General features: G+C 37.9%; 2 protein-coding genes across 2 annotated transcripts; one reads left to right on the top strand and one right to left on the bottom strand.

Moving 5' to 3' along the window:
- Positions 1 to 590: 590 nt before the first annotated feature.
- LOC145135823 (protein SEMI-ROLLED LEAF 2-like) lies at positions 591 to 5,929 on the top strand. The gene is made up of 19 exons (XM_079070036.1): positions 591 to 723; positions 917 to 1,244; positions 1,338 to 1,412; positions 1,642 to 1,757; positions 1,872 to 1,986; positions 2,061 to 2,189; positions 2,278 to 2,325; positions 2,439 to 2,599; positions 2,773 to 2,969; positions 3,047 to 3,339; positions 3,416 to 3,565; positions 3,666 to 4,046; positions 4,133 to 4,282; positions 4,373 to 4,582; positions 4,652 to 4,849; positions 4,926 to 5,045; positions 5,125 to 5,223; positions 5,289 to 5,447; positions 5,520 to 5,929. Exons 2-19 carry the CDS (start codon positions 1,098 to 1,100, stop codon positions 5,655 to 5,657), a joined length of 2,886 nt encoding a protein of 961 aa, XP_078926162.1. The 5' UTR covers positions 591 to 723; positions 917 to 1,097; the 3' UTR covers positions 5,658 to 5,929.
- A 265-nt stretch (positions 5,930 to 6,194) lies between these two features.
- LOC145136211 (protein TEEBE-like) lies at positions 6,195 to 7,791 on the bottom strand. Its single transcript, XM_079070386.1, has 3 exons — positions 7,658 to 7,791; positions 7,033 to 7,530; positions 6,195 to 6,904 (listed from the first exon to the last, which is right to left on the bottom strand). The coding sequence occupies exons 1-3, from the start codon at positions 7,755 to 7,757 to the stop codon at positions 6,381 to 6,383; spliced, it is 1,122 nt and encodes a 373-aa protein (XP_078926512.1). The 5' UTR covers positions 7,758 to 7,791; the 3' UTR covers positions 6,195 to 6,380.
- Between the last annotated feature and the right edge of the window lie 17,190 nt (positions 7,792 to 24,981).

Below are 24,981 nucleotides of genomic sequence, written 5' to 3'. Positions count from 1 at the left end.
TATGAAGTAAATTGAGTTGCGAACTACATAAACAAGTACCCGGTGACAACCCATTTATCTAAAAGGTTGGGTTGGGTTGGAAATATCAACCCATTTAAATAAACAGGTTGGGTTGGGTTGAAAACTTCAAACCAATTAATAAATGGGTTGAACCCGAGCCCAAACCAGGTCGACCCATTGCCACCTCTATTCATTGAGGACTAAATCGGGAAAAAAAAAGTTAAAGAAGGATCAAACATCTAAACGAGTTAAAAGTCCAAAGGCCAAAGATAAAGTATCCCAAAAAGTTCGGATATGTGCAAAACCCGGTCGAGCCTTACAATTTAAAAACAAAGCCAGAAGTGCCCGGTTCTACTGCAAGCCGGAACAAGCAAATACAGGCTCAAACGGTTCAGCACATCTAACGGCCAAAAGCGAGTATACAAAATACAGTTGAATCTTTCCCTCCCCCATTTTTGATATATGCTACGTTAATCATTAAAATTTATTTACAATATGGTTTGGCGACTGGCTGAGATGTTATACGTTCATATTAATTATGGAAAAATTTGGGTGAAAACTAAAAATCAGAAGAGAGAGAAAGAGAGAGAAAAGGGGAATGGTTTGAGGGGGAGATGCATAAGAGGAAGGGTGGAGCGAAACTGGAAATTTGGTACATTGTTGAGATTCTTTAACGTTGTTAACCAGCCTTCTAGCCTTTCTCCGTATTGGCGTCGACTGAAGGTAACAACAGATCTTTCATGTTACTTTATACGATCCTATCACCTATTTGATTTAATCTCGTTTTCCACGTTCCAATATGTATGCATACCACCCATTGGATGAAATGCCTGACTGAAATTGAACACTTTTATTGTTCTTGTTTCTGATGTGAATTCGATTTGTTGATTCAGATCTTTGATTTGTATTGTTACAGGCTGGTGGACATCTGAAGAAGTACCCAAGTTTTAGTTTTTATAGCTTTTCTTCCCTTCTCATTTTACGAGAATATCGTGATTTGGAAGGGAAGGAAGCTGATAAAATCTACAAGAACAAGAATCCTTCCCTTATTGGCATACATACATTATATAATCTTTGTTATTTTCTAAACACCAAACATGACGGTTGTTTCCGGGGTGATATCTAGGCAAGTTGTGCCAGCATGTGGCCATCTTTGCTGCTTCTGCCCTGGAATCCGTACAAGGTCTAGGCAGCCTTTGAAGAGGTACAAGAAGCTCATTGCTGAGACATTCCCTGTATATCCGGTTAGTCTCCTATAAATTTATCAAAATTTCTATGTATATGTTATTATATAATCATGCTTATGTAACATATTTTGTTTTCAATTTAAAAAAAAGGAGGAAGAACCAAATGATCGTAAGGTTGGGAAACTCTGTGAATATGCTGTGAGGAACCCTTTACGGATCCCAAAGGTACTTTTTTTTTTGATGTAAATGATTCCTTTTATAATGAATGCTAATCATTTAATGTAAGTTGTGGCAAAAGCACAATCCATGATACATTTCTTTTGGACAATAAAAAGAATAAGGAACATTAACTTGCTTGGCTTCGTATGTATGAAAGATCTGAATGACATTTCATCATATAAGAAGTAGAACCAATATGTTGTTAATTTCCCATAATGTCCTTTTGTACCTCCAGATCACATATACCCTTGAGCGACGGTTTTACAAGGAAATAAGAAATCAGAACTTTCGAGGTGCAAGAATTGTCATGGCTATATACAGGAAGCTATTGATTTCATGCAAGGATCAAATGTGAGTTCTTTCCTGTGATATTTGATCTTATTCTTCCACCATGTCATGTATTCATGACCACATTTATTAAAGAATTTTGGAATTAAAAGAATACTTTTGTGTTTCGATGATCAGGCCCCTTTTTGCTAATAGTTTGTTAGCAATCATGCACACTCTGCTGGATGAGACACGACAAGATGACATGCAAATTATCGGATGCCAAACATTGTTTGACTTCGTAAATAGTCAGGTTTGTTTGTTTTGTTTGTTTTCATTTTCTTTATGTTTAGCTTCTGAATCATCAAGTCTTTTTGTGATTTGCAGAAAGACGGGACTTACATGTTCACCTTAGAAAAATTTATCCCTAAACTCTGTCAATTAGCTCAAGAAGTTGGGGAAGATGAGAGAGTGGTGCCACTACGTTCGGCTGGGTTGCAAGCTCTTTCTTCAATGGTATCTACCCTTTTCTTTATACTATACAATAGTATATAATAAGGGTATCAATTATTTTCTTTATTTTGTTGATGTGTTGTTTTTATAGGTTTGGTTCATGGGTAGATACTCCTATATGTCACCGGAGTTTGACAATGTAAGCATAATTACCACACCTAGTTTTATGTTCCTTGACTCATTTTTATTTACATTATTTGTTTTTTACAAAGTAAATGAGCTTTTAATTAATTAATGATTTGCATTACATAGATCGTTTCCGTAGTTTTGGAAAATTATGGAGCTCCAGGAAAGGACTCTTGGGTACGTGAAATGCTTAAAAATGATCGCAGTGTCACCCCAAAAGACGCTTTGGTGAAGGTTCAATCATGGCGAGCAATCGTTAATGATAAGGGTGAAGTAACTGTGTCAACGTAACTCCCTTCTCCAAAAACTCAAATTCTCAACTTTCCACCAGTACCTGATTTACATCTCACATCATACTTTTGGACAGTCTCAGGGGTTGTTGGAAGAATAACCCTTTTGACAATGAAATAGAGAAATAATTTAATACTGTATAACTTTTGTCATTTTTTCTTTTATACAGAGAAGATGCTAAAAGCGCAAGCTTTTGGTCTCGTGTGTGTCTCCATAACATGGGTAAGTTGGCTAAGGAAGCTACAACCATGAGGCGTATTCTGGAATCTTTATTCCGTTGTTTTGATAATGAGAATCATTGGCCCGCTTCAAGTGGGGTCGCATTCCCAGTACTCAAGGACATGCAGACCATAATCGATGAATCTGGTATTATTCATGGACTCTTCCATTTACTGTTTTTTGTTTGTTTCACTAGCAACAAATATTTTATTTGAAATTTTCAGGAGAAATTACGCATTTTCTGCTTTCGGTATTAGTCAAACATCTTGACCACAAAAATGTCATTAAACGACCAAACATGCAACTCGACATTCTAGAAGTTGCCACGTCACTCTCCCGTGAAACAAAGATAAAAGCATCTGTTGCAATAGTCGGTGCTATAAGTGACATCATTAGACATTTGAAAAAATGCATACATCATTCACTAACCGATGGAAACCTTGGAACTGATGTCATCAACTTTAACAAACAGTTCACAGAAGCCATTGATGAATGCCTTGTGGAGTTATCTTCAAAGGTATCATCATTATTCATTAGCCTCACCTTCATTAATATATTGCTAAAACACATGTCTTTTTATTTTAATGAATCAGGTTGGTGATGCTAGCCCTATTTTTGATATCATGGCTGACATGATGGAAAACATCTCCAGTGTTAAAGTTATAGCACAGACCACAGTTGCTGCTGTTTACCGAACTGCTCAAGTTGTCGCCTCTTTACCAAATATGGCATATAACAACAAGGCAAGGATCAATGATGATAACTTTATATGAATGATATTAAATAAATCATGCTTCAAATTGCTAAAATGAATGATTTATGTTTTTTTTTTTATACATGTAGGCATTTCCTGAAGCATTATTTCATCAGTTACTTCCTGCTATGGTTCATCAAGACAATGAAACTAGAATTGGAGCTCATCGTATCTTCTCTGTGGTTCTTGTTCCATCATCTGTTTGTCCTCATGCAAGTCCATCCATCGATTTGGATGATCCAAAAAGAGCTGAAATTGTTCCAAGGTCACTTTCCAGAAGTGTTTCTGTGTTTTCTTCTTCAGCTGCCCTCTTTCAGAAAATGCAAAAGGAGAAGCAGCTTGCTTCCAATAAAGGAGATCAAAAAACCAATAATGTTGGGGTCATGAATAAGATCAAGTCAACTTACAGCCGAAAGTATAGCATGAGAAATTCTTCAGCTGGTTCAGCAGCAGTTGCAAACAATGATATTGTATACTTTCTTTCAGTTACTGTCGTTTTCATTTTTGCATTTTCTGTTAATTTATATATTTCTGTTAAAAAAAAATAATAATACAGGAAGCAGTTACACTTCGGCTCAGTAGTCATCAAATATCTCTACTTCTATCTTCAATCTGGACACAAGCCATCTCCTCTGAAAACACACCTGAAAATTATGAAGCAATTGCTCACACCTACAGCTTGGTGTTGTTATTCTCTAAAGGGAAAGTAAGTAATTAGTTAATACCGGTTTCATCATGTTTCATTAAATATATTTTTCCTTTTTGTAATTTTTTTTATTTTTGAAAAACTGTGTAGAATTCTAGCCGTGAGGCTCTAATCAGAAGCTTCCAGCTGGCGTTTTCGTTGCTTAATATGTCTCTTTTGGAAGGAGGTATAGAAGGATCACTGCCAACATCGCGTAGAAGATCTCTTTATACATTGTCAATCTCCATGATAATTATCTCTTCTAAAGCTTTTGGTGTTGTCCCACTTGTCCCACTGGCTAAGGCTGCACTTTCTAATATGGTAAGAATTTGTCACTAAAATCTCATTTTTACCCTTGTGTAGACTTATAACCTTAATGGTGTCATGCAGGTTGATCCGTTCTTATGTTTGGTTGATGATTGCAAGTTGACCACTAAAGATGGATCAGATCAGAATCAGATTAAGTTTGGTTCTAAAGAGGATAATAAGGCTGCACAGAAATCCCTTTCGGATCTAAAGCTTGCAGACAACATGTCAGCAGAATCACTGGCTGCTGCAGTTGTCAAACACTTGGAAACTGTCGCAGGGGTAAACCTGTCATTTTATTTACTTGTGGATTGCAAGTGTATATATTGACTCAGAATGTGTTTGTTTATATGTGCAGACTGAAATAACTTCCATTAAGGAAGAGTTGCTTCACAAATTCGTGCCTGATGATGATGTATGTCCTACGGAATATGGGTTGGCAGATATCTTACAAAATAAGGGTCGCTTCAAAGATGATGTAAATCAAATCCTCTTGAATATTTATAATTTTTTTTTTTTTTTAAATCTTTTTACATATGATGTGTTGATTTCTGTAGGTTTCTCCACTCTTTTCGCTTGATGATGATATCACTAAAGCAGATTCAGAAACGGCTTTTGATATGGATCTCTGGAGTGTCGATCAATTGTTAGACTCAGTAAGTCTTTTTAGTTACTGTAGTTTATAAGAACGATTATGATTATTTATTTAAATATTGTGTAGGTGATGGAATCTGCACAACAAGTTGGTAGACTGTCAGTATGCAATGCACCTAATATGTCTTTCTTGGAAATGACCAATCACTGTGAGAAACAAACAAAAATGTCCACTATGATGAGCATGAACCAGAGGCAAAACAATGGTGACACAAACAATCAATCGGTATATACATATATACATACATGCATACATATATACATATTGGTTTGATATGTGGCTTACATATTTTTTTAGCAAGCTGGCGATGGTTTGAATGAACACAATGGAGCTCCTGGTGCAAGTAAATCTGGTAATGAAGGTGTAACAGATCAGATTTCTCCTCTACCAACATCAAGTCCATATGATAACTTCTTAAGAGCATCTCAATATTAAGGATGACATGTTCAGCCATTGAAGGTCCTATCCTACGTATGCAACCCTGAACTAGTGAAAGGAGAACATAAGAAAGGCTTTTTAAAGTTGGCATTAATTAATTATTTGTCTTGATGATTTTAGTCTTAAAAGGTATTTCAGCAATGTGAGTTATTCTTTTTTGACACATTATATGTACATGCCATTTTTGGCCTTCTTTCTTGAAGGTGAGTGAATGTAAACCGTTGAGACTGTAAGTCTGTAACTAATAAGAACAAGTCGTGTCTTACTCATACCCTTTTCCGAATAAATGGTTTGCTTAACTAAATTAGCGTGCATCCGTCTAACAACAAGGACCTTATAAATTTATAATTGTACAAGATGGATTGATTCACTCTAAGTTGTTTGTTTAAGATTGTATTGAGGATAGAGTACTTGCATTTAGTTCATCAAACGCTAATGATATGTTCAATCCGCTTTCATAAGAGCTAAACTTGTGTATATTTAATGGGAGCTTTTTTGAAGGGTCCAATATTATTAATCAACTCCAAAAAGAAATGGTAGAAAAAGCAACCTCCGTTTATTTCAAAGCAAATTTAACCAATCTAAGTCGTTGAAAAGTGTCTTTAATTTAAAGGGCTTACTTGATTAAGCCCATGAAATAAAAAGCAAACAATACCCTACTCTAACTAGAAAAGAAGCATCCTTTGAATCAATCTCTAGTTGCTCAAGTATTTGCCATGTTCACCGAAAAACAGGCAAAACCTTAACATCATCCAAGAGAGGGCCACAAAAGTGACCATAATCATTAAGCTTGGTATGGTAAAAAGCACTAAAGAATGTGAGTCTTGTTCTAGCCGAAATCGCTTGAAACTGAAAGCTAGTGGACTTAAAACCTCCATTTCCTGTAGACTCAAACTTCACTTTTAAAGTTTCATTTGCTGCAAAAGCTTCCACCATCATGGATCCATGGCAGCTGTTCTTTGCGTCTCCAATGGTGAATGATAGTTTGTAGAATTTCTTAGGGAATGTACGAATGATTTGGGATATAGCAGTTTCTCTCCCTCCAGTCAACTCAATGGCAGCTTGACCCTCGGGAACTCGAAAGTGTTTTGAGTCAATGTACTTCACTGGTTTTAGTGACTCCACAATCCACCCGGGAAGTGGTGAGATGATGTCATGTATTTTGGGAAGGAGGAGAACTCCTGTTGAGAAGTTCTTGAACACATGAGGTCCATTCTCAAAACCCCCATTTTTCACCAAATATCCTGCATTATTTTCTAACATGTTAGCTCAAATAACACTAATTATATTAAAGATCCATAAAAAGATAAGAGTTTATCATTTATTATCCGATGTAATTAAGTGGAGAGAGACGAGGATATATAATACGTACCTTTAGTGTATCTTAGAGGACGCATCTCTTTGATGGCAATGGCATCCAAGAGAGGTCCACAGGTAGGGTCCTCTTGAACACCAGGGTTACGAAAACTGATCTTCACACTACCAGAAGTAGCCTTGAAAGCAAAAGCATAAGTGTCTCCTCCATCACTGCTATACAAAGTTTGAATCGGAAGGTCACTTGACTGGCCGGAAGCCGACACCCTTAGCACCTCGTCTTGAGCACAAGTTCTTGTTGCAGAAAATGTGAGCGAATAGGTTGATCCAACCTTTAAATCAACAACTTGCGATATGGAGGCTTCATTCCCAAGCCTTGCTGCATGAGCCCCACGAGGGATCGCGAAGTAGAACCCACCCGGCTGTGGCCCACCGGAGACATACTCCACCAAGCCGGAGATTTCCCATTTCGGCAAGGAATACCTCCCTATGAGCACTGTTTTCTGGAGGTCTGATGGTTTTGGTCCTTCTTCAAAGTTCCCATTTGCAAGTAACCCTAAATAAAGACAAATCAAAAGATTAAAAAGAGTTGATATCGATCTTGCAAGAAACCCTATATATAAACCCTAATGGACAGAACACACGTAATAAAGAGGACTTGTTACACGAAACAGTAGCTTTACCATCAAGAAATGGAGTATGAGCAGCAGCTTGAGAGTATGACAAGCTTAAGGAGAGAACGGAAAAAAAGATAAGAGACTTCAAGAAAGTCATATTATGCATAGTATATAGGATAACAATTACAGAACCTATATGTATATACATGTAAGGGAAACATTAAAGATTGGAAACTTAAGGAGGGACAGACCATGTTCAATAAGCACAAAGTTAGGAGCAAAATGCGTGGGTTTGGGTGTTGGGTTCAAGAAAACCGGGGTGTGATGTGAGACTGTGAGTGTTATTGGTTACTGTGATTGCTCTCTTTTTCGTTCTTTGAATTTGAAGAACGTTCGATTCTTAACTCCAAATTGCTTCATACAGATTCCAAATGTTGGTTCCATGTGTCACGTGGTGAAGTCGATCGCTTTAATGAAGTACACTATATAATACATAAAGGTTGTGATGTAACCATGAATTCACCTTAATTAATGATATTAATTTGTTTGTCTGAAAACATAACTTCCATTCTACTCTACGAATATCACGTTAATTAATGATATTAACTTGTTTGTAGAGCGTATAATAATTTTAAGATATAAAAGATAATTATAAACTACTAAAAATATTGTAAAAAAAAGATTTTGACAAATATGATATTTAGGTTTATAAATGCTAAATATGATATTTAAAAATTAAGTTGAACAAATATTATATTTTGTTGTTTAAGAAAAGCATATACGAAACTCTCTCTTCAACAAATTATACACATATAATATCTCATTTGCGGTATGAGTATATCCATCGGAATGCTCCATATCCTTTTGAATTTCTCAAAAAAGCCAGAGAATTTTTTTAACTAGGTTTAATTTTTTGTAAGACAATACTAAAAACCAATATGGGTAGGAAAAAAATTGAAGCTAATAGAACTATAAATTTTCTAAGATAGTATACAAGAGATGAAGGTGTTTAAAAACAATTTCAAATCATGATTTCACAACTTTGGGTGCTATTTTTGTAAATCAATGACAAGCAATACTGGACAATAAACTAACTAAAAGAGTACTAAGTCGTCTCTAACTTCTTACACTATTCAAAAACAATAGAAGAAAAGCAATTACATGTGTGCTAAAAAGGTTAAAAAACTGTTTATTTCCTTATCATTACATATTGCAATTATATAGGGTTCAAGTGTTTAACAAGTATAAATGTGAAAAATGGAACTTTTGAATTCATAATGAAGTAACCAAAGATGTTATTTGAGATGGGAGGGTAGGGTAAGGGAGGGATGATGATGGGTTATGATAGGTGATTGGTGATTGTCTCTTTTAAGGCAGTTTGAAGTGGGCATCAAAACCTTCAAAAGGATGTGCGTCGTGCGCGCAAACACCACCATCGCATGGCATTGTTAGGCGTCATGGTGATCAATTATAGCTGGGTTGATGCTTAACAACGTCTCATTTTGCTTCCCCAACGGCCACAAGGCCGTTTAACCATGTCAAGTATGTCGTAACAGGCCAAAGTGGGTACTTCAATCAGAATAGTCTTTGCAATCTAATGGATCAACAATGGAGAACATCAGAATCGGACGTCGGTGTAAGAGTCGACCTGAACGAAAATTACGAGGATTCTCTACCGGAGGTATCATTGAAACGACTGACTGGAAGGGATAAGGCGTGACAAGAAGGACCATCATCGGGAAAAAAACATCGTTGAATTTGTCATGGAAAAGTTTGCATCAAAACTCTCGATCTACATTTGGAATCGTTGAATAAGAAATTCCAACACAAAGAAAAAATCAATTTGAAACAACAAAAGTTGGCTATGGAACAATAAAAATTGGTTATGGAACAACAAATAATGACCGATATGCAAATGTTGAACATGGAGTCGAATCCAAACATTTTGACAAGAGATCTCGAGGCGTTCAACAAAATTAAAGATTGAGTTCATGAAAAATTAGGCCTTTAATTTTTCATATTTAAGTTTATTTTAGATGTTATTTAATTTTTATTTGGAAAAACCATAGAAAAACCCTACGTATTATACGTCAGTGCTTAAAAAAACCCTTATATATATATATATATATATATATATATATATATATATATATATTGGTGATTTTAGTGTCACCATGTCATTTTAAGTAACTGGAACTAACATGTGAGCTAAGGGGTTTCATGATTTGTACTCTAATATATGTACGGGGTTGTGCGGAGTGCACGCATGTATAAGATCGAGTCAGAAGCCGGTTCGACGACTAGTCGGGGGTCCGGGGGCAGTGCCCCCGGGTCCGGGGTTTCCAAAGGGGCAGCGCCCCTAGCGGGGTCCAAGGGGCAGAGCCCCTGGCTGGGGTCCCGCTAACGGAAAACTCAATTTCTTGAGGGTGATTATGGTAAAACTAACGAAACTCGTTAGTTTTGGTAACCTTAATCCGGATTAATATTACTTGCTTCCAAAGCAACTAATGACGGCCCAACCCTAATGAAACCCTAATCGTGTTTAATATATAAACAACTCTTCCTTTCCAGAAGTGGGGGACGTTCTTTAGCTCTCGTTTTTTATCACACATTCACAGAACCCTTTAGCATATTGACTTACGTTTTCTGTGCTTAGAAACGTAAGTGTCCACTTGGATTATCCTAAGCCGAATTTCTTGTAACCCAGGCATAGGGTAGAAATATCAGTTCGGAAAGTGATATCACGATCCAAGTCGGTATCCAGATCTCCACCACAAACCCTAAAGTTCCCAACAATATATATATATATATATATATATATATATATAAAATTTAACCATTATTATTTTCGAAACCATGTAAGCTATCTAATTTATCAGGTTACCCTAGGTTACCCGTTCTATCAATATACGTGGAATACCCTTCATCCTCTTTTACCGTATCAACCATTCGGTAAAAAAAGGAAAGGTTCTTGGAAGTAGCAGAAAAATCGATGCTTAATCACACGAAAAGAAGGTAATCGATCATTCTTCTCCGCTTAATCAGTACATCGACCCTCCTTTACCCCTATTTCTTATGTTGTTGTTTGCATTGATTCTTTAAGGGAGCTTTAACCAACATCTATGAATTCAAGTTCAAATGCATTAGTTGAAGTTTATACGGAGGGTTTGAATGGATCAGATGATGAGTCTAATGAAGAAGAATATGTTACTTCTTCAATGGACAAGACAGTATGGGATCTATTTTTGAATGACGTGGTACAAGAGAAATGGAATTGTCTGAATCATCTGATGATGCTGAATTGACCCCTTCAAATGAAGAATTTGACAAAGGGATAACAAATATCAAGAAATTGGGGACGAATTTCTTGTACACAACCCTAGGATACCTTGGAATAAAATGGAACCACACTTAGGGGAAAAATACGAAAGTCCAGCCTTTTGTGATGATTTTTTGATACTTGGAATTTAATATTCCTAGTGTTTTGTTATTGAAATGTAATTACAATCTACCCTTTAACAAGTTTATATTCCTCCTATTTTGTTAATGGAGTGGTGTTTAATAACTATATTGCATTTTGTTCCATTTTAACATACTTAGAAAAGGGTGTAATATGCTATAACTGTCACCAAGGGCAAAATGGTCAATGTGAAAAATGGTGTATTGGAAAAATCAGTGGTGAATCTAGAACCAAAAACTACATGGTTCCTAACGTAAATGAAATTGAAAAAAATATGAAAGAGTAAAAAGTTATGGTGGAGGTGGTGGTGGTGACGGGCCAGGTCGGGTTGTATGCCTTAAAATATTTAAACATCACTTCAATAGTTCTAATAAATTTCTTACAAATGAACCATATGAGGTCTTATATTTTCAAACATATTCATAATTTTGTCGTTATCGATATTTTTTAAAACAATTTTTTCAATATACGACACTAAACTATCACTCAAAAATTGATCACTCGTTTTTTTTACGTATAGAAGAAATCTAAGATTTTAAACCGATTGATTATGGTCGATGGAGGAGATGAACGACAACAAATGACGACTGGGCAATGACCTGGTCAGACGGTGATTGACGAATGGAAGTTGGCAGGCGCAATAGTTTAATGCTTGAGGCTGCAAGGAACGAGAGTCATTGAATCGTTGAATGTCGTTTCCATTTTTTTTTTAAATTTTAGATGGATTGGGCTATATTTACACATTTGGATTCTTCTAAATGATTATTAGGTATAAACAATATAGGTTCATTGATATTCCTTTCTTAAAAAAATTATTAGGCAGTTTGTCACAACTATCAAATTTAGGGTCAAGTTTTATTCATGTACAAACAATTCCTCTATGTAACCTTGTTGCATTAGATTATTGAATTTCAAAAATGGCAATGTTACATGAATACATGTGTGCATACACTAAGAATCAAGTTGTAATATCCTCTTATAAGTTCAAGTTTGATCCAATAGCTAAACAAAAACAAATTTTGGGCCTTGCTTAGAGTTCTCGACCCAAGAACACCCTAGGTCGAAACCCCTTTTTCCTTTGGGCCTTATTGAAACCGAAAACCTTCTTATTGGGCCAAATTAAGCTCGAAAGCCCATACCCACTCAAAGGCCGAAAACTCTTGGATTGGCCCAACCAAAGACCGAGAACCCTATTGGAAAGCCCATGAAGGCCGAAAACCTTATGAGGTTTTGGTTGGGCATGAGACAAAAAAAAAAAGAAGAAAAAGAAAATTACACAAATGGGGTGACACCTCATAGCTTTACATTACCTTACCCATCAAACAACTAAGCATGGCACACAAATACCCTTCAAATATCCATACTATGAACTCAATTATCTTCCATGCAACCAAGCTTATCTTTTCCCTCTCCTCTTTATGGGTTCGGCCGAAGATGCACACACACACACACCAAAAACTTTTCCATTCATTTCACTCTCAAGTTTTCTCTCATCTCCCCTCTCCAAATTCGTGTGCCACCTTCAAGGAGTGCTATTCTTCAAGAAACTCATAGAAATTTGGTAAGCATTCTTGTAAATCCCTAGTGTTTTCATACATCATTAAGCTAGAAACTCCATTTTTACACACACATTTTCGTGTGTTAGCCTTTTTAGAGTACCAACCTTTCCAAGAAGCTCTTCAATATCGCCAACCTTATCGTAAGCTCGAAATCATCTTCATCTCCTTCCTACAACTCACGAAATAAACAAGGTGAGCTTCATACCCCTAAGTTTTTCGTTTTTTCATGCTTTTCGGGGGGGGGGGGGGGAATACAAGTCAAGTTTCGTTTAACCAATGGATATTTGCATGCACCAACTTGTTTATGGAATAATTTGTGCCTATGATATCGAAAATCTCATAGATACACACACAAAAATCGTGCACTATAAGCTTGTTATAAGTTAAAATGAGTTTGTCCATTGGACATTTGCATGCATTAAGATCATTTGATAAATATGGAATAAATTCTTGTATAAAATGATAAAGACATCATTTGATATGTTATAAAAATCGTGACTTACTAGAGCTGACCCAAAATAAAATATTTTGTGTTACAAACCGATAAAAAAGTGTTAAGCAAAACTACAAATTTTTGAATATTTTTGCTAAAAAAAAACTTTTCTAGTAAAAATAGTCGTAATTATGTCGTCACTACTTTTGATAGTTTAAAACTCAAGAATATTATGTTATATTTTTGCAACACATGTTACTACTAGACATAATTACTATGGGCTATTTATATAAAGTTTTATTAATAGTTAACACAAAAGTTTACAAAACAAAATGTTGACAGAATAGTTTGCATGTCATAAAACGTATGTCATAAAACTTATAAAACGCGTGTTTTAAACCGCCTGTCATGAAACTCGTAAAACGCGTGTCATAAAACACATGTCACATATTTTCAATAGTGATATCATTTCATTATACAATAAAAGGGAGTCGTAGTTCGCGTAAATCCGTTAATGCTCTAGTGAGACATTCACTTCACCGTACCTACCTAGCGTACATTTTAAGTTCTGCATTATAAACAGAGTCTTTTGGAGGGAGAGCGAGATAGTTGTGTATAAATCTATACGGGGATTGACAACCCCACACCTGAGCTGTTCGCTACAACTAGATGGGCCAGTCTAGGGTGACAAATATCTTACCGATTTCGACGCCTGAAGAACGTCGTACAGGCATAACAGTCACATTAGCATGGTTATAACAACTCACTTAGGGATTAACAATACTATATTGGTTTACAGGAAGCTTACACTTCATTGGTTTTATAAAATATAAAACTACATACTACTTTTCAAGATACTATTTCGGTTTTAGGATTTAAGACTATAGCTTTTCATACATCAGAAAATATTGGATTTTCTGGGAACTTACATTGACTAGATACAAAGTACATGCATACATAAATTTTTAGTCTTTAGTACAAGGCATACAACTACTTTTATAGAAAATATCGGATTTTCTGGAAACATACAAAACCTTTCAAACAAAGCAGTTACAAATCGCTTTCATACAAAAATGCTTATGAACTCACCAACTTTTTAGTTGACGCTTTTCAAAATGACTTGTATTCTTAGGGAACCAGTAACAGGTAACCAACTCTGTTTTGAGCTCGAGCGATGCAACACTATGAAATTTACATTTTGTCACTTTTGTGTAACTTATGAACAAGTACAATATGTAAACTATGTAAGTTTGTATTCTCAATGTATGCCGCTTGGGTTGCTATGTTTCATTTATATTCAACTGTTATGATACTATACAATGACGTCATCCTCCCCCAGACGTTTCTGCCGTCCTGGTTTGGAGGTGTGACACAGTTCCTTTAAAAATATTAAGGTAGTTCCTATATATATATATATATATATATATATATATATATATATATATATATATATACCTCTATTATAATTTAAAAAAAGGTAGGTCCTAGGACCCACCTTCCCTTAAACCTAGATACACCCTTGGGAAAAATTGGTGTTGTTTCTAGATTTGGTTATCCTATTTCTGCTTATTTTTTGTTCCATGACACTTGAGCAAGGTGTAAAATCGTCCAAATGACTCCAAAAAATGGACAATTAACCCTAAAATCAGGCTATAATCATATACATATTGCATTGTGGTTGTTGTCCAGTGTAATATGTGATGATTGTCATGTTTTAAGTTTATTGTTTTCTAATTTTTTAAGTGATGCATCATGTAATTCTACTCAAGTTTCTATCTCTGGTTGTTGTATAGTGTGCTAAAGTCCCATACCATCACTAAGGTCAAAATCGTCAAAAGCGTAAAAATGAAAACAATTTTGCATTAGGCCTCTATTGCATCAAAGCTGTACATACCAATAACCTTGATTGTAGATTTAACTAATTTGCTTATTTGTTTCACAATAATTTAATTTGAGTGATTTAACTAACTAAAAACCTTGATTGTAGATTTTGTTATAAATTAATTATTTATTAACTTTGTAACCTGTAAAAAGTGTTCTACTCCCTTTTTGGATCGTGGATGAAATTCAAAAAGCTATACTCACTGTAATGTTGGGTGACAACAAAACATGTTAAGTACTTCAGACAAATATCGAAGCAAACTTCGGTGAACTAGCTCGCGAAAAACTTCTAAAAAACGTAAATCAAATGAGCACAATATTTAATGTGGTTTGATCAAGGTGACCTACGTCCACGGGCGAACGAGAGAGAGAGAGAGAGAGAGAGAGAGAGAGAGAGAGAGAGAGAGAAAAGATTTTATTAACTTTCTGGAACTATTACAAACACTCAAAATTGTATCTCACTTTGAGCTCTCACATAAATCTAGCAATTTACAATGATGAGGATATGAGCCTATTTATAGTCAAGCTAGGGAAACCCTATTTCCGATGAGCCAGACCCATCCATAGTTAGCCCATTTAGGGGATGCCCTAATTTCTAACCACTCACAAAGTGTCATGCAAACGCTTCTGGAGCCTTTAATCTCATTAGCATCAGCCAAACACATGATGAAACATCATAATCACTAGTGGCCCAACATCTATCACTTTAGCGCAACATCCTTCACTTTGGAGCAACATGCTCATGGATGGAGCAACGTCCATCCATATGCCGCAACATGCTCCTGGATGGCGCAACTTCCATCCATTTTGGCGCAACATGTTCATAGATGGCGCAACTTCAACTCCAAGTTCTTCAAACCCCCTTTTTAGACGATTCGTTCCTTTGGCACTTGATCCATTTCTTTGTCAGATGATTCAATGCCTTCTCAGATGATCCGTTCCTTTGGCACTTGCTCCATGAAACCTAAGTGCTCCATTGAACTCAAATGCTACATCCAAGTGACCCATTTGATTCTAAGTGCTCCATGTTGGACAAGACTTCATACCCCAACAATCTCCCACTTGAAGGCTTGAACAACTTCCTCTTCCATTCAAAATTTTCCATTCCTCAAAGTACTCCCTCTCTTTCTCTCTCCTGCTAAGCCATTCTCTTCAAACTTTTGGAAGGCCAGTTGAAGCCATGCAAATCTTCAACATCTTAGTCGTAACTACCTTGGTGAACATATCAACTGGATTCTTATTTCCAAGGATATTCTTCAAGTTTAGAGTTCCTTCATTAATTAACTCTCGAATGAAATGGTACCTCATTTGAATGTGTTTTGTTCTATTTTGAAACACTAGATTCTTTGCTAAGTGAACTGCACTTTGGTTGTCACAATGCAATACATAATCCTCCTGCTGCATTCTAAGTTCTGACAAGAGAATCTTCAACCATATGAGCTCTTTGGTAGCTTCTGCAAGTGACATATATTATGATTATGTGGTTGAAAGAGCAACACTCTTTTTTAACCTTGTCATCCAACTAATTGTTGTACCTCCAATCGTGAACACATAACCTGTTAAGAGCCTGAATTTGCACATCCACCTAAGTCTGCACCAACAAACGCTTCTAAGACTACTCCTTTTCTTCTGAAACATTAGAAACACTCAGTTGTTCCTTTTAAGTAGCGTATCGACCATTTTAATCCTTCCTAATGTTGTCTTCCTCGATTTGACATGAATATGCTCACAACTCCCACTGCATGAGTAATGTCTGGTCTTGTGCATACCATTGCATACATTAAGCTACCCACTGCAGATGTGTAGGGAACTTTATCCGTGTATTCTCTATCTTCTTCTATATTTGTGGATTGCATCTTTATGAGTCTCAAATGACTCCTGAAAGATGTACTTTTGGCTTTCATATCTGCCATGTTGAACTTTTCTAAAACTTTCTTTATGTACTTGTGAAAGTTTTAGTGTGCCGGTAACTCTGTCCTGGCTATGCTCATGCCCAATATTTGTTTAGCAGCCCCTAGGTCCTTCATCTTGAACTCACTGGCTAACTCCTTCTTTATCTTATTGATCTCCTGCATGTCAGATCCAACAATCAACACATCATCAACATATAACAATAGGATGATGTAAGAGGACTTGAATTTCTTCAACATATAACAATACACTCTCGTTCTCAATGTTCTAGGCAACTTTGTTGTATTTTGAGTGAGTGAGTCATGAAACAAAATACGAACTCATACATGAAAAACTAGATGTGAATACATTCTGAAAGAATATTATTGCTGATATTAAAGACGAATTAAAAAGTTTCCACAAAAAAGGAATTATAATTGTGGATATCATTTAATATACATATAATTATGGAAATCATTTAATATATATCTTTATTTGATTAAATAATAAATTTTTTTATTAAATTCTATTGGTGCATTGTAGCACACAATATATGTGAGAAACATATATATATATATATATATATATATATATATATATATATATATATATATATATATATATATATATATACAAGTTTATTAAAAATTATAACAAAATAGATGAATATTTATAACAATTATATATTTTTTCTAAAAAAAAGTCAAAATTTCCGTGTTTTTTTGATTATTTCCTGATTTTGACCGATTCCGAATTTTTATCGATTTTAACTGAATTCGACTGATTTTGACCGAGTTTGACCGATTCCAATTTTTTTGACCGATTCCTAATTAGGCACCTCGACTCCTACCCGATTCTGATTAATCAGCCACCTAGACCGACTTTGCAACACTACTTTCTACCCAACCAATTTACATACTTTGTTTATGTTAACACTTAACACTTAGTTATCATAACTAGTTTTCTTAATTTCTAATATCTCATAATTCCTAATCATAACGTTATATTTTTTTTATCAATATAATATAAATTTTGATAAAAGAAATGATCTATGTTCTACCAATTACAATATTTTTTTTACATAAAAAAAACTTTAAACATACATTTTGTAAAGGCTAATGTTATTGTAGTTCAATCAACTATCACGTTCTGTTTTATATGATCTTTGTAACATCCCAAGTTCGGAAGCAAGAAGTTGGAGGGTGCTAAGTGTAAATTTAGGAAAGGGACTCGACGAGTAGGTCCGCTTACTCGCCGAGTCGGAGCAGGATTCTATCGTGGTTTAAGTGGCCAACTCGCCGAGTCGACGGCTTGGACTCGACGAGTTGGTGCTGAAGAGAGAAAACCCTAATCCCGAGGGTTGCACCCTATTTAAAGGACATTATGTCGTCCTCCCAGCCTCCTAATCCCCCAGAGAGTTCCAGAAAACCCTAATTTCGTGTGAGACTTCATTGTTGAGGAGATTGGAGCTTGGAAGAGGAATTTGGTGGAAGGAGCTTGAGAAATTGGAGGCTAGCATCAAGGGGCTTGCGTAGATCTGGGATCTACATCAGTTTGGGCACATCTCAGAGGTAAGGAGCCATTATCCTAAGTTATTTCCTTTTTGGTTCATCCTTGGTGGTTGATTTGGAGTTCCTTGGCTTGTTTGAGATCTATTTCGAGTTAGAGGCTTAGATCTGAGGTTGCTACTTCAGATCTAGGCTTATGATGATCTATAATGTCATAAAGCTTCTGTTTAAGAGTTGTTGGTGAAGCCCCCTAGTCCTTAGCCCTAGCCCTAGAGTGTTTTGGGCTTATATCTCCTTAGTTTCACGTAAAGTTTGCAACTTTATGTGAGGGTTAGGCTGTAGAAGAGTGGATTTATGGATTGGAGCCCCTGCATGGCTCGAAAAGCCTCTGTATGGATTGAGATCTGGAGAGACTCGGTGAGTCACATGGGTGTACTCGACGAGTTGTATGAAGATTGCCTTGGACTCGACGAGTTGGAAGAACAACTCGGCGAGTCTGTTGAAGATTGTCTTGGACTCGGCGAGTCTGTTCTTGGACTCGGCGAGTCAGGTCGCAGAACCCCTAACCTCTTCTGGTTAAGACGCAGATCAGTGAGTCGAGGGGTGACTCAGTTTCAGTGTATTGTTTCAGGTACTTCAGGAGATCGTGGCAAGGCGAAGGCGTGATCGTACCGCTCCTCATGTTTTATGATTTATGTGATATGGTTCTGGGGGATACTCTGATGTTTAAACTATTTTGAAAACGAGATGTATGAACTTAATGGTTTTTGAATGAATTAAAATGTTTTAAATTGGCTTAATTTTTATGGGTGTTACAAGTTGGTATCAGAGCCTTGGTTTGAGTGAATTGGAGGAACATTTGTGTGAATCCAGTCTCAAATCAAGGAGGGATTTTCAAAATGGTTTTCAAAAGGTTTTCAAAATAAGTAAGGGAGAATGCAGAGGGTACGATCAGCCAGAGCCAGTAAGTAGACCCCAAAATACCATACAAGTTATTTGATTATGTGATATGTTAGAACAACATGCTAGTACTAGGCTAGGGATCTTCAGGAATTGCATGATAGAATTGCCTGATTTGTGATGCCTGCTAGCCTAGGGTTTTCTTGATATGAGATATTCAGTATTCCTCTAGGGGTGAGGATTGAGTGCTTGCTATGAATGTTTGTGCTTAGGGCGTTGTGGTGATACTTGAGACAAATATGGGTAGGTGTGGAAGGTAGTATGGGCCCGTACTACTGAAAGCACAGGACCCATACGCGTGTTAAGGAAGTCACAACCCCTAGGTTGTTGGTTAGAGGTTAGTTCTCGGAGGTTATGCGAGGTATCTGAGGATCTTGTTGGTGTATTGCAGTATGGTGGTTACGAGGCGTGTTGTGACTGGATCCGGATCGGGATCAGGTCAGGGTGATCAGGGGGCCCCAGCGGCACCTGAGATTATCGGTCAGGAGGGGCCAATGTTGACAGAGGATCGGGTCAGGGAGATCATCCGCGAGGAGGTGGTCGAGATTGTCCGGGGTCAGATTCTGGAGTTGTTCGGGACTATTAAGTTCGCTATGAGGGAGTACTTTGATGAGCGCTATGCAGCTCTTGCGGAGACGGCTGCCGCGGCAGCTACAGCGGCAGGGGGGGGGGAACCGGTCGAGGCTTTCAGTATCGGGATTTCGACAATACGAAGCCCCCTACTTTCGATGGAGTTCAGGATCCGATCGTTGCTATGAGATGGTTGTCAGACGTGGAGGGTTGTTTCTTCACGTGCTCATGCCCTGCGGATCAGAGGGTGAGGTGTGCTCTGAACCTTTTGAGGCTCGGGGCGAAGGATTGGTGGAGGTTGACTACAGGATCTTATTCTGATGCGCAGCGGGCTACGGTTACTTGGGATCAGTTCCGGGAGATGTTCAGCACTCATTATGTTCCACGGGCTGAGAGAGAGAGAGGTTGGCTCAGGAGTTCCTGGAGCTGAAGCAGGATTCAGAGTCGGTGACAGAGATCACCAGGATGTTCACTGAGAGGGCGATGTTTTGCCCGGAGTTTGCTTCGGAGCAGGCTCAGATGTCCCGAAATATGAGTATGCTCAAGAGGGACATCAGGCAGTTTGTGTCCACGTAGAGATGTGATACCTTGTTAGAGTTGCAGGAGGCAGCCAGGCGGCGGGAGTTAGAGATGGAGTTGCAGTTGCGAGAGCAGAGGCAGGCCCCGGTGCAGTCGCAACCGGCGCCGAAACGGTTCAAAACCGTTGACTCCAGGATTGGGGGTCAGAGCAGCCACACTTGTGAGAAGTGTGGGAAGGGTCATACCGGAGTTTGTAGGTCCGGTGGTGCGTGCCGCAAGTGCGGGAGAGAGGGGCATTATGCGAGGGATTGTCGTCAGACAGCCCCGGTACAGGATATGAGGATTTGTTATCACTGTCATCAGATTGGACACTTGAGGGTCAACTGTCCACAGCTTGTTGCAAGACCGGTGCAGGCTCCAGCACCGGCCACTTTGAGGGTTTCAGGTGGAGGTCAGGGAGGAGCGGAGCCTCCGAGGGCACAGGGACGCGCATTCCAGCTTACAGCAGAGGAGGTCAGGGCAGAGCCAGATGCAGCTGCGGGTATGTTTCCATTTTGATATCTCGTTATCTTGTTGATTATGTGGTATTGTAATCTGTCTGCATTGTTCCGCATGTTTCGTAGTATGATTGAGGGTCCTAGTAGTTAGGAGTTGTAGTTGGTTAGCATCCAAGAGGATAGATGATCGGAAGGTCGGGTATATGATATCTTTGCTGGGTATGGCACCTGTGATGTGAGAAGTTTCAGCTGAGATTCAACTTCCCTGGAGTTCGGGTGTGCGATGGCGGAAGGGTTATTCGATGAAGGTTACTCACTCCCGAGGGAGTCAGTTCATGGTTAAGAGGGAATATATGGAGTAAGGACGATTGAGCTATGCCGGTTTTGGGCATCGGTGGTTAGTAGTCGGTGCACTAAGTGGGGGAGAATTGGAAAATTCTCTGGTGAAACAACATACATCCAAGGATGGTTAGCTGTTTGGATTTCAGCAGTGTTTTGCTGAGAGTGTGGACTCGGCGAGTCAGGTCGCAGAACCCCTAACCTCTTCTGGTTAAGACGCAGATCAGTGAGTCGAGGGGTGACTCGGCGAGTTGAGTCGTGTTCTAAGAGTTTTCAGAGTATAAGGACTCGACGAGTCAACGGGTTGACTCGGCGAGTAGGGTCAGTCAGGAAGTTTGACTTTGACTGAGGACTTTGACTCTGACCAAGAGTTGACCAGTTTGACTTCCAAGGGTATTTTGGTAATTTTGGTATTGGTTCTTTGTTAGTGTTCTGTGGTGGAGTACGTATCAGTGGTCGGAGCAGCTTGGTCTTATCTCTTCAGTCGGCAATTAGAGGTGAGTTATCACTATATCGACAGGGTCTACGGCACCAAGGCCGACCCTTTATCGGATGGAAATCCGGGTATTGGTGTTATGTTATTGCTTTGCTAGATCTGCATCCTGGTTAAGGTCGGTACCCGGTATATAGGGTAATGCTATGCTAGTGACCGGTTAGGTCGGAATCCTGGTTAGGATGTTGATATGCTATGTGATCTGTTAGACTGTTTGTCTGGTTAAGGAATTGTTATGTGATTGATTGTTTATGTGCACATGGTTGTTGACAGGGGTTGGGTTGAGGCGGGTCCTGCTTTGTGCTGTAGGCCAACATACCCAGGGCGGACCGGGTATTCCGAAGGCCCAGCGAGCGGTCCGGATAGGCTGAAGGCCCCAAGAGGGCGGACCAGACGTGCCGAGGCTCGGAGAGTGGACCAGGCCGACTGAAGGCCTGGTGTGGGCGGACCAGTCATACTGTAGACTCAGAGGGTGGACCAGGTGGACTGAAGGCCCGGTGCGGGCGGACCAGTCACACAATAGACCCGATGAGCATGGCTGTTCTGTATTGTGATATGATATGAGTATGGTTATATGTGGTTGGTATTTTTGGGGTAACTCACTAAGCTTTCGGGCTTACAGTTTCAGTGTATTGTTTCAGGTACTTCAGGAAATCGTGGCAAGGCGAAGGCGTGATCGTACCGCTCCTCATGTTTTATGATTTATGTGATATGGTTCTGGGGGATACTCTGATGTTTAAACTATTTTGAAAACGAGATGTATGAACTTAATGGTTTTTGAATGAATTAAAATGTTTTAAATTGGCTTAATTTTTATGGGTGTTACAATCTTTCATGTTTTTTATTTTATTTTATTTTATTTTATACTTTAGGGGTATAAAGTTCATTTTTACCACTTTAAAAAGAGACCTTGACTTGTAATTACCGGTCATAAAGAGTTGTGGCATCCCACGTGACATTTGAGTCATTAATATTTGCGTATGTGGCCTTTAGGTTTTAAAAATCTTAAAAATTCAATTATTATTATATAATTTTGTAAATATTAAAATTAAGAACATTAAAGTTGTTCCCGAAGAACATTCATCAACGACCACCTAGAACCATCAACGTCGACCACCATGCACCACCATGAATAGGCAGAAGGACGGATTCTACCAAAGTCCACTGAACTACCAAATCCAAACCACAACTTAATAGCAACATATGAATCAGGAACCACAACCAATCGTTCATTAGATTATCTGGGATCTTAATCAAAATTTAAATAAAAAAAAATCATTACATAACCTGAAATTGCAAGTAAAATCCAAATCGGAAACAAAACCATAGATCTGAAAATCGAAACATTCTCTGTACGTCACCAGCACCGGCATACCCGGAAAGCTCTGGTATCTTTTCTTAAATGGAAAAAGGCAATAAAAATTCGGTCGGAAATATCATATTTTTGACGATGTTGATGATTTCATCTACCTTCTCTTAAATCTAAAGAAAATACCTCATAAAGACTTCACCAAAATCCCCAAAATGATTACTTCTTCCCTACTCTTTACACACTTCACTGGAATCTTCCCGCGGTTGTCTCATAATCGGAAAATTTTCTTAAATTGAAGTATCCTCGTAAGTCTCCACCACCACGTATGCTTGTGGTGTCGCTATTCTGTTGAATATTGAACTGTGGAAGGGTGTGCAGAGAAAAAACCGCTTGAGTAAATGGTTGTTATAGTAGAAGTGGATGGTGGTGATCGATAAACTAGGAGGAGAGGCAGATATGGATAGAGATGACAACGGGGGCGAGGAATACAGAGGACGCTAATCCCCATCCCCATCCCCGAATTCTCATTCCAATCCCCATCCCCATTGGGGAATACAAATAAACCCTCATCCCCACCCCCAACGGGGAATCGAAGATTTTTTTCGCTTATTTAATATGAAAACTTTTACTTAAAGGAAAACTATAAATTTCAATTTTACCAACATAAGTTTAAAGATTTTACAAAATATAAAAATATCCATAGATTGCATAAAAATATATACAAATTTTCTACCAAATTTAAATAACTACATAACAAATCAAGTAGAAAAAAAATTATCAAAGTGATATTTGAGATAAAGTAGATAAACTAAATAGAAAAAAATATACACGAGTTTAAATTAGATAAAAGAAAAAGAAAATGTATAATTTCAACCAAGTAATTACTAATGAGTTAGGTTATTGGATCAAGTTTTATGTATTATAAATGTAAATTGTACTATAAATATATGTTTTGTATTATTTTTTTATATATTAATATATATCGGGGGCGGGTCTAGGGTCGGCGATTAAGGGTATCCCCATCCCCATCCCCATCGGCGCTTTTTTATTCGGGGATTCCCCATCCCCATCCCCGGTCAACTTGGGGATTCCCCAGTCAAAACGGGTGCGGGTTTTGGGTTCCCCATCGGGTATGGGGATTTTTGCCATCCCTAGATATGAAAAACAAAAATAATAAGCAGGTGAGCCGGCGGGGAAAAAGAAGAAGAAGGCCTAAGATTTAGGTCTAGTTCATTATTTGATTTCTTTTAGTTTAAAAAAGGGAAAACCTCATACAAACCCTATGCATTATATCTCGATGCTTAAAAAAACCATTATATAATTTTTTTGTACGAATTAACCATTATGCTTTCTAAAACTGTTTAAAATACCTATTTTATCCGGTTGACCGGTTGTTGGTTTCGAAGTGATGGTTGAAGGTTTGCAATTCCTGGGAAGACTTTCTTCTTCTTTACTTTTTGTTTTTCCATGGCAGCAGGAGGGTCTCTGGTTGAGATGACTCTCGGCAAAGTGAAGGTTGGCTAAGATGTGTTCGAAGAAGCTGGAACAAACGAAGAGGTGAGTGGTTCTCGGTTTTAATGGCTTTCACGAGGTGTGGATTTAGAAGGTAAAGGCTTGAACTGTTGTGGTTCGTGGGTCTCGGTATGGAGGTAAAAACGAAGGCAAAAGCAGCGATTTTGATGGAGATGGAGGTTGGAACGAAAAATGAAAAGGGTTGTCGGCTTCTTGGTGATTCAATTTTCTTTTCCTTTTTCCTTTTCTGGTTAGTTGCAGGTCCAAACAAAGATGACGATGAATAGTGACTTTGGTTTTTGGCTCGGAAGAAAAGGGCTGCAACGAGGGATGGTTGGACAGCAGGTCTCCAGTTCGGATGGAACAGAACTGACGACAACAATTTTTTTGTTCTTTTCTTTTCTTGGTTGCAGGTCTCAGAAGTGAGGCTGTCTGAGAGGGAGTTCGGCTGGACTGG

This window comes from Lactuca virosa, chromosome 9, assembly GCF_052849685.1.
Source record: "Lactuca virosa cultivar CGN04683 chromosome 9, Lactuca_virosa_CGN04683_v6, whole genome shotgun sequence".
NCBI classification, from domain to species: Eukaryota; Viridiplantae; Streptophyta; class Magnoliopsida; order Asterales; family Asteraceae; genus Lactuca; species Lactuca virosa.
The sequence above is the reverse complement of the archived record's forward strand: the minus strand, read 5'-3'. Positions and strand labels throughout refer to the sequence as shown.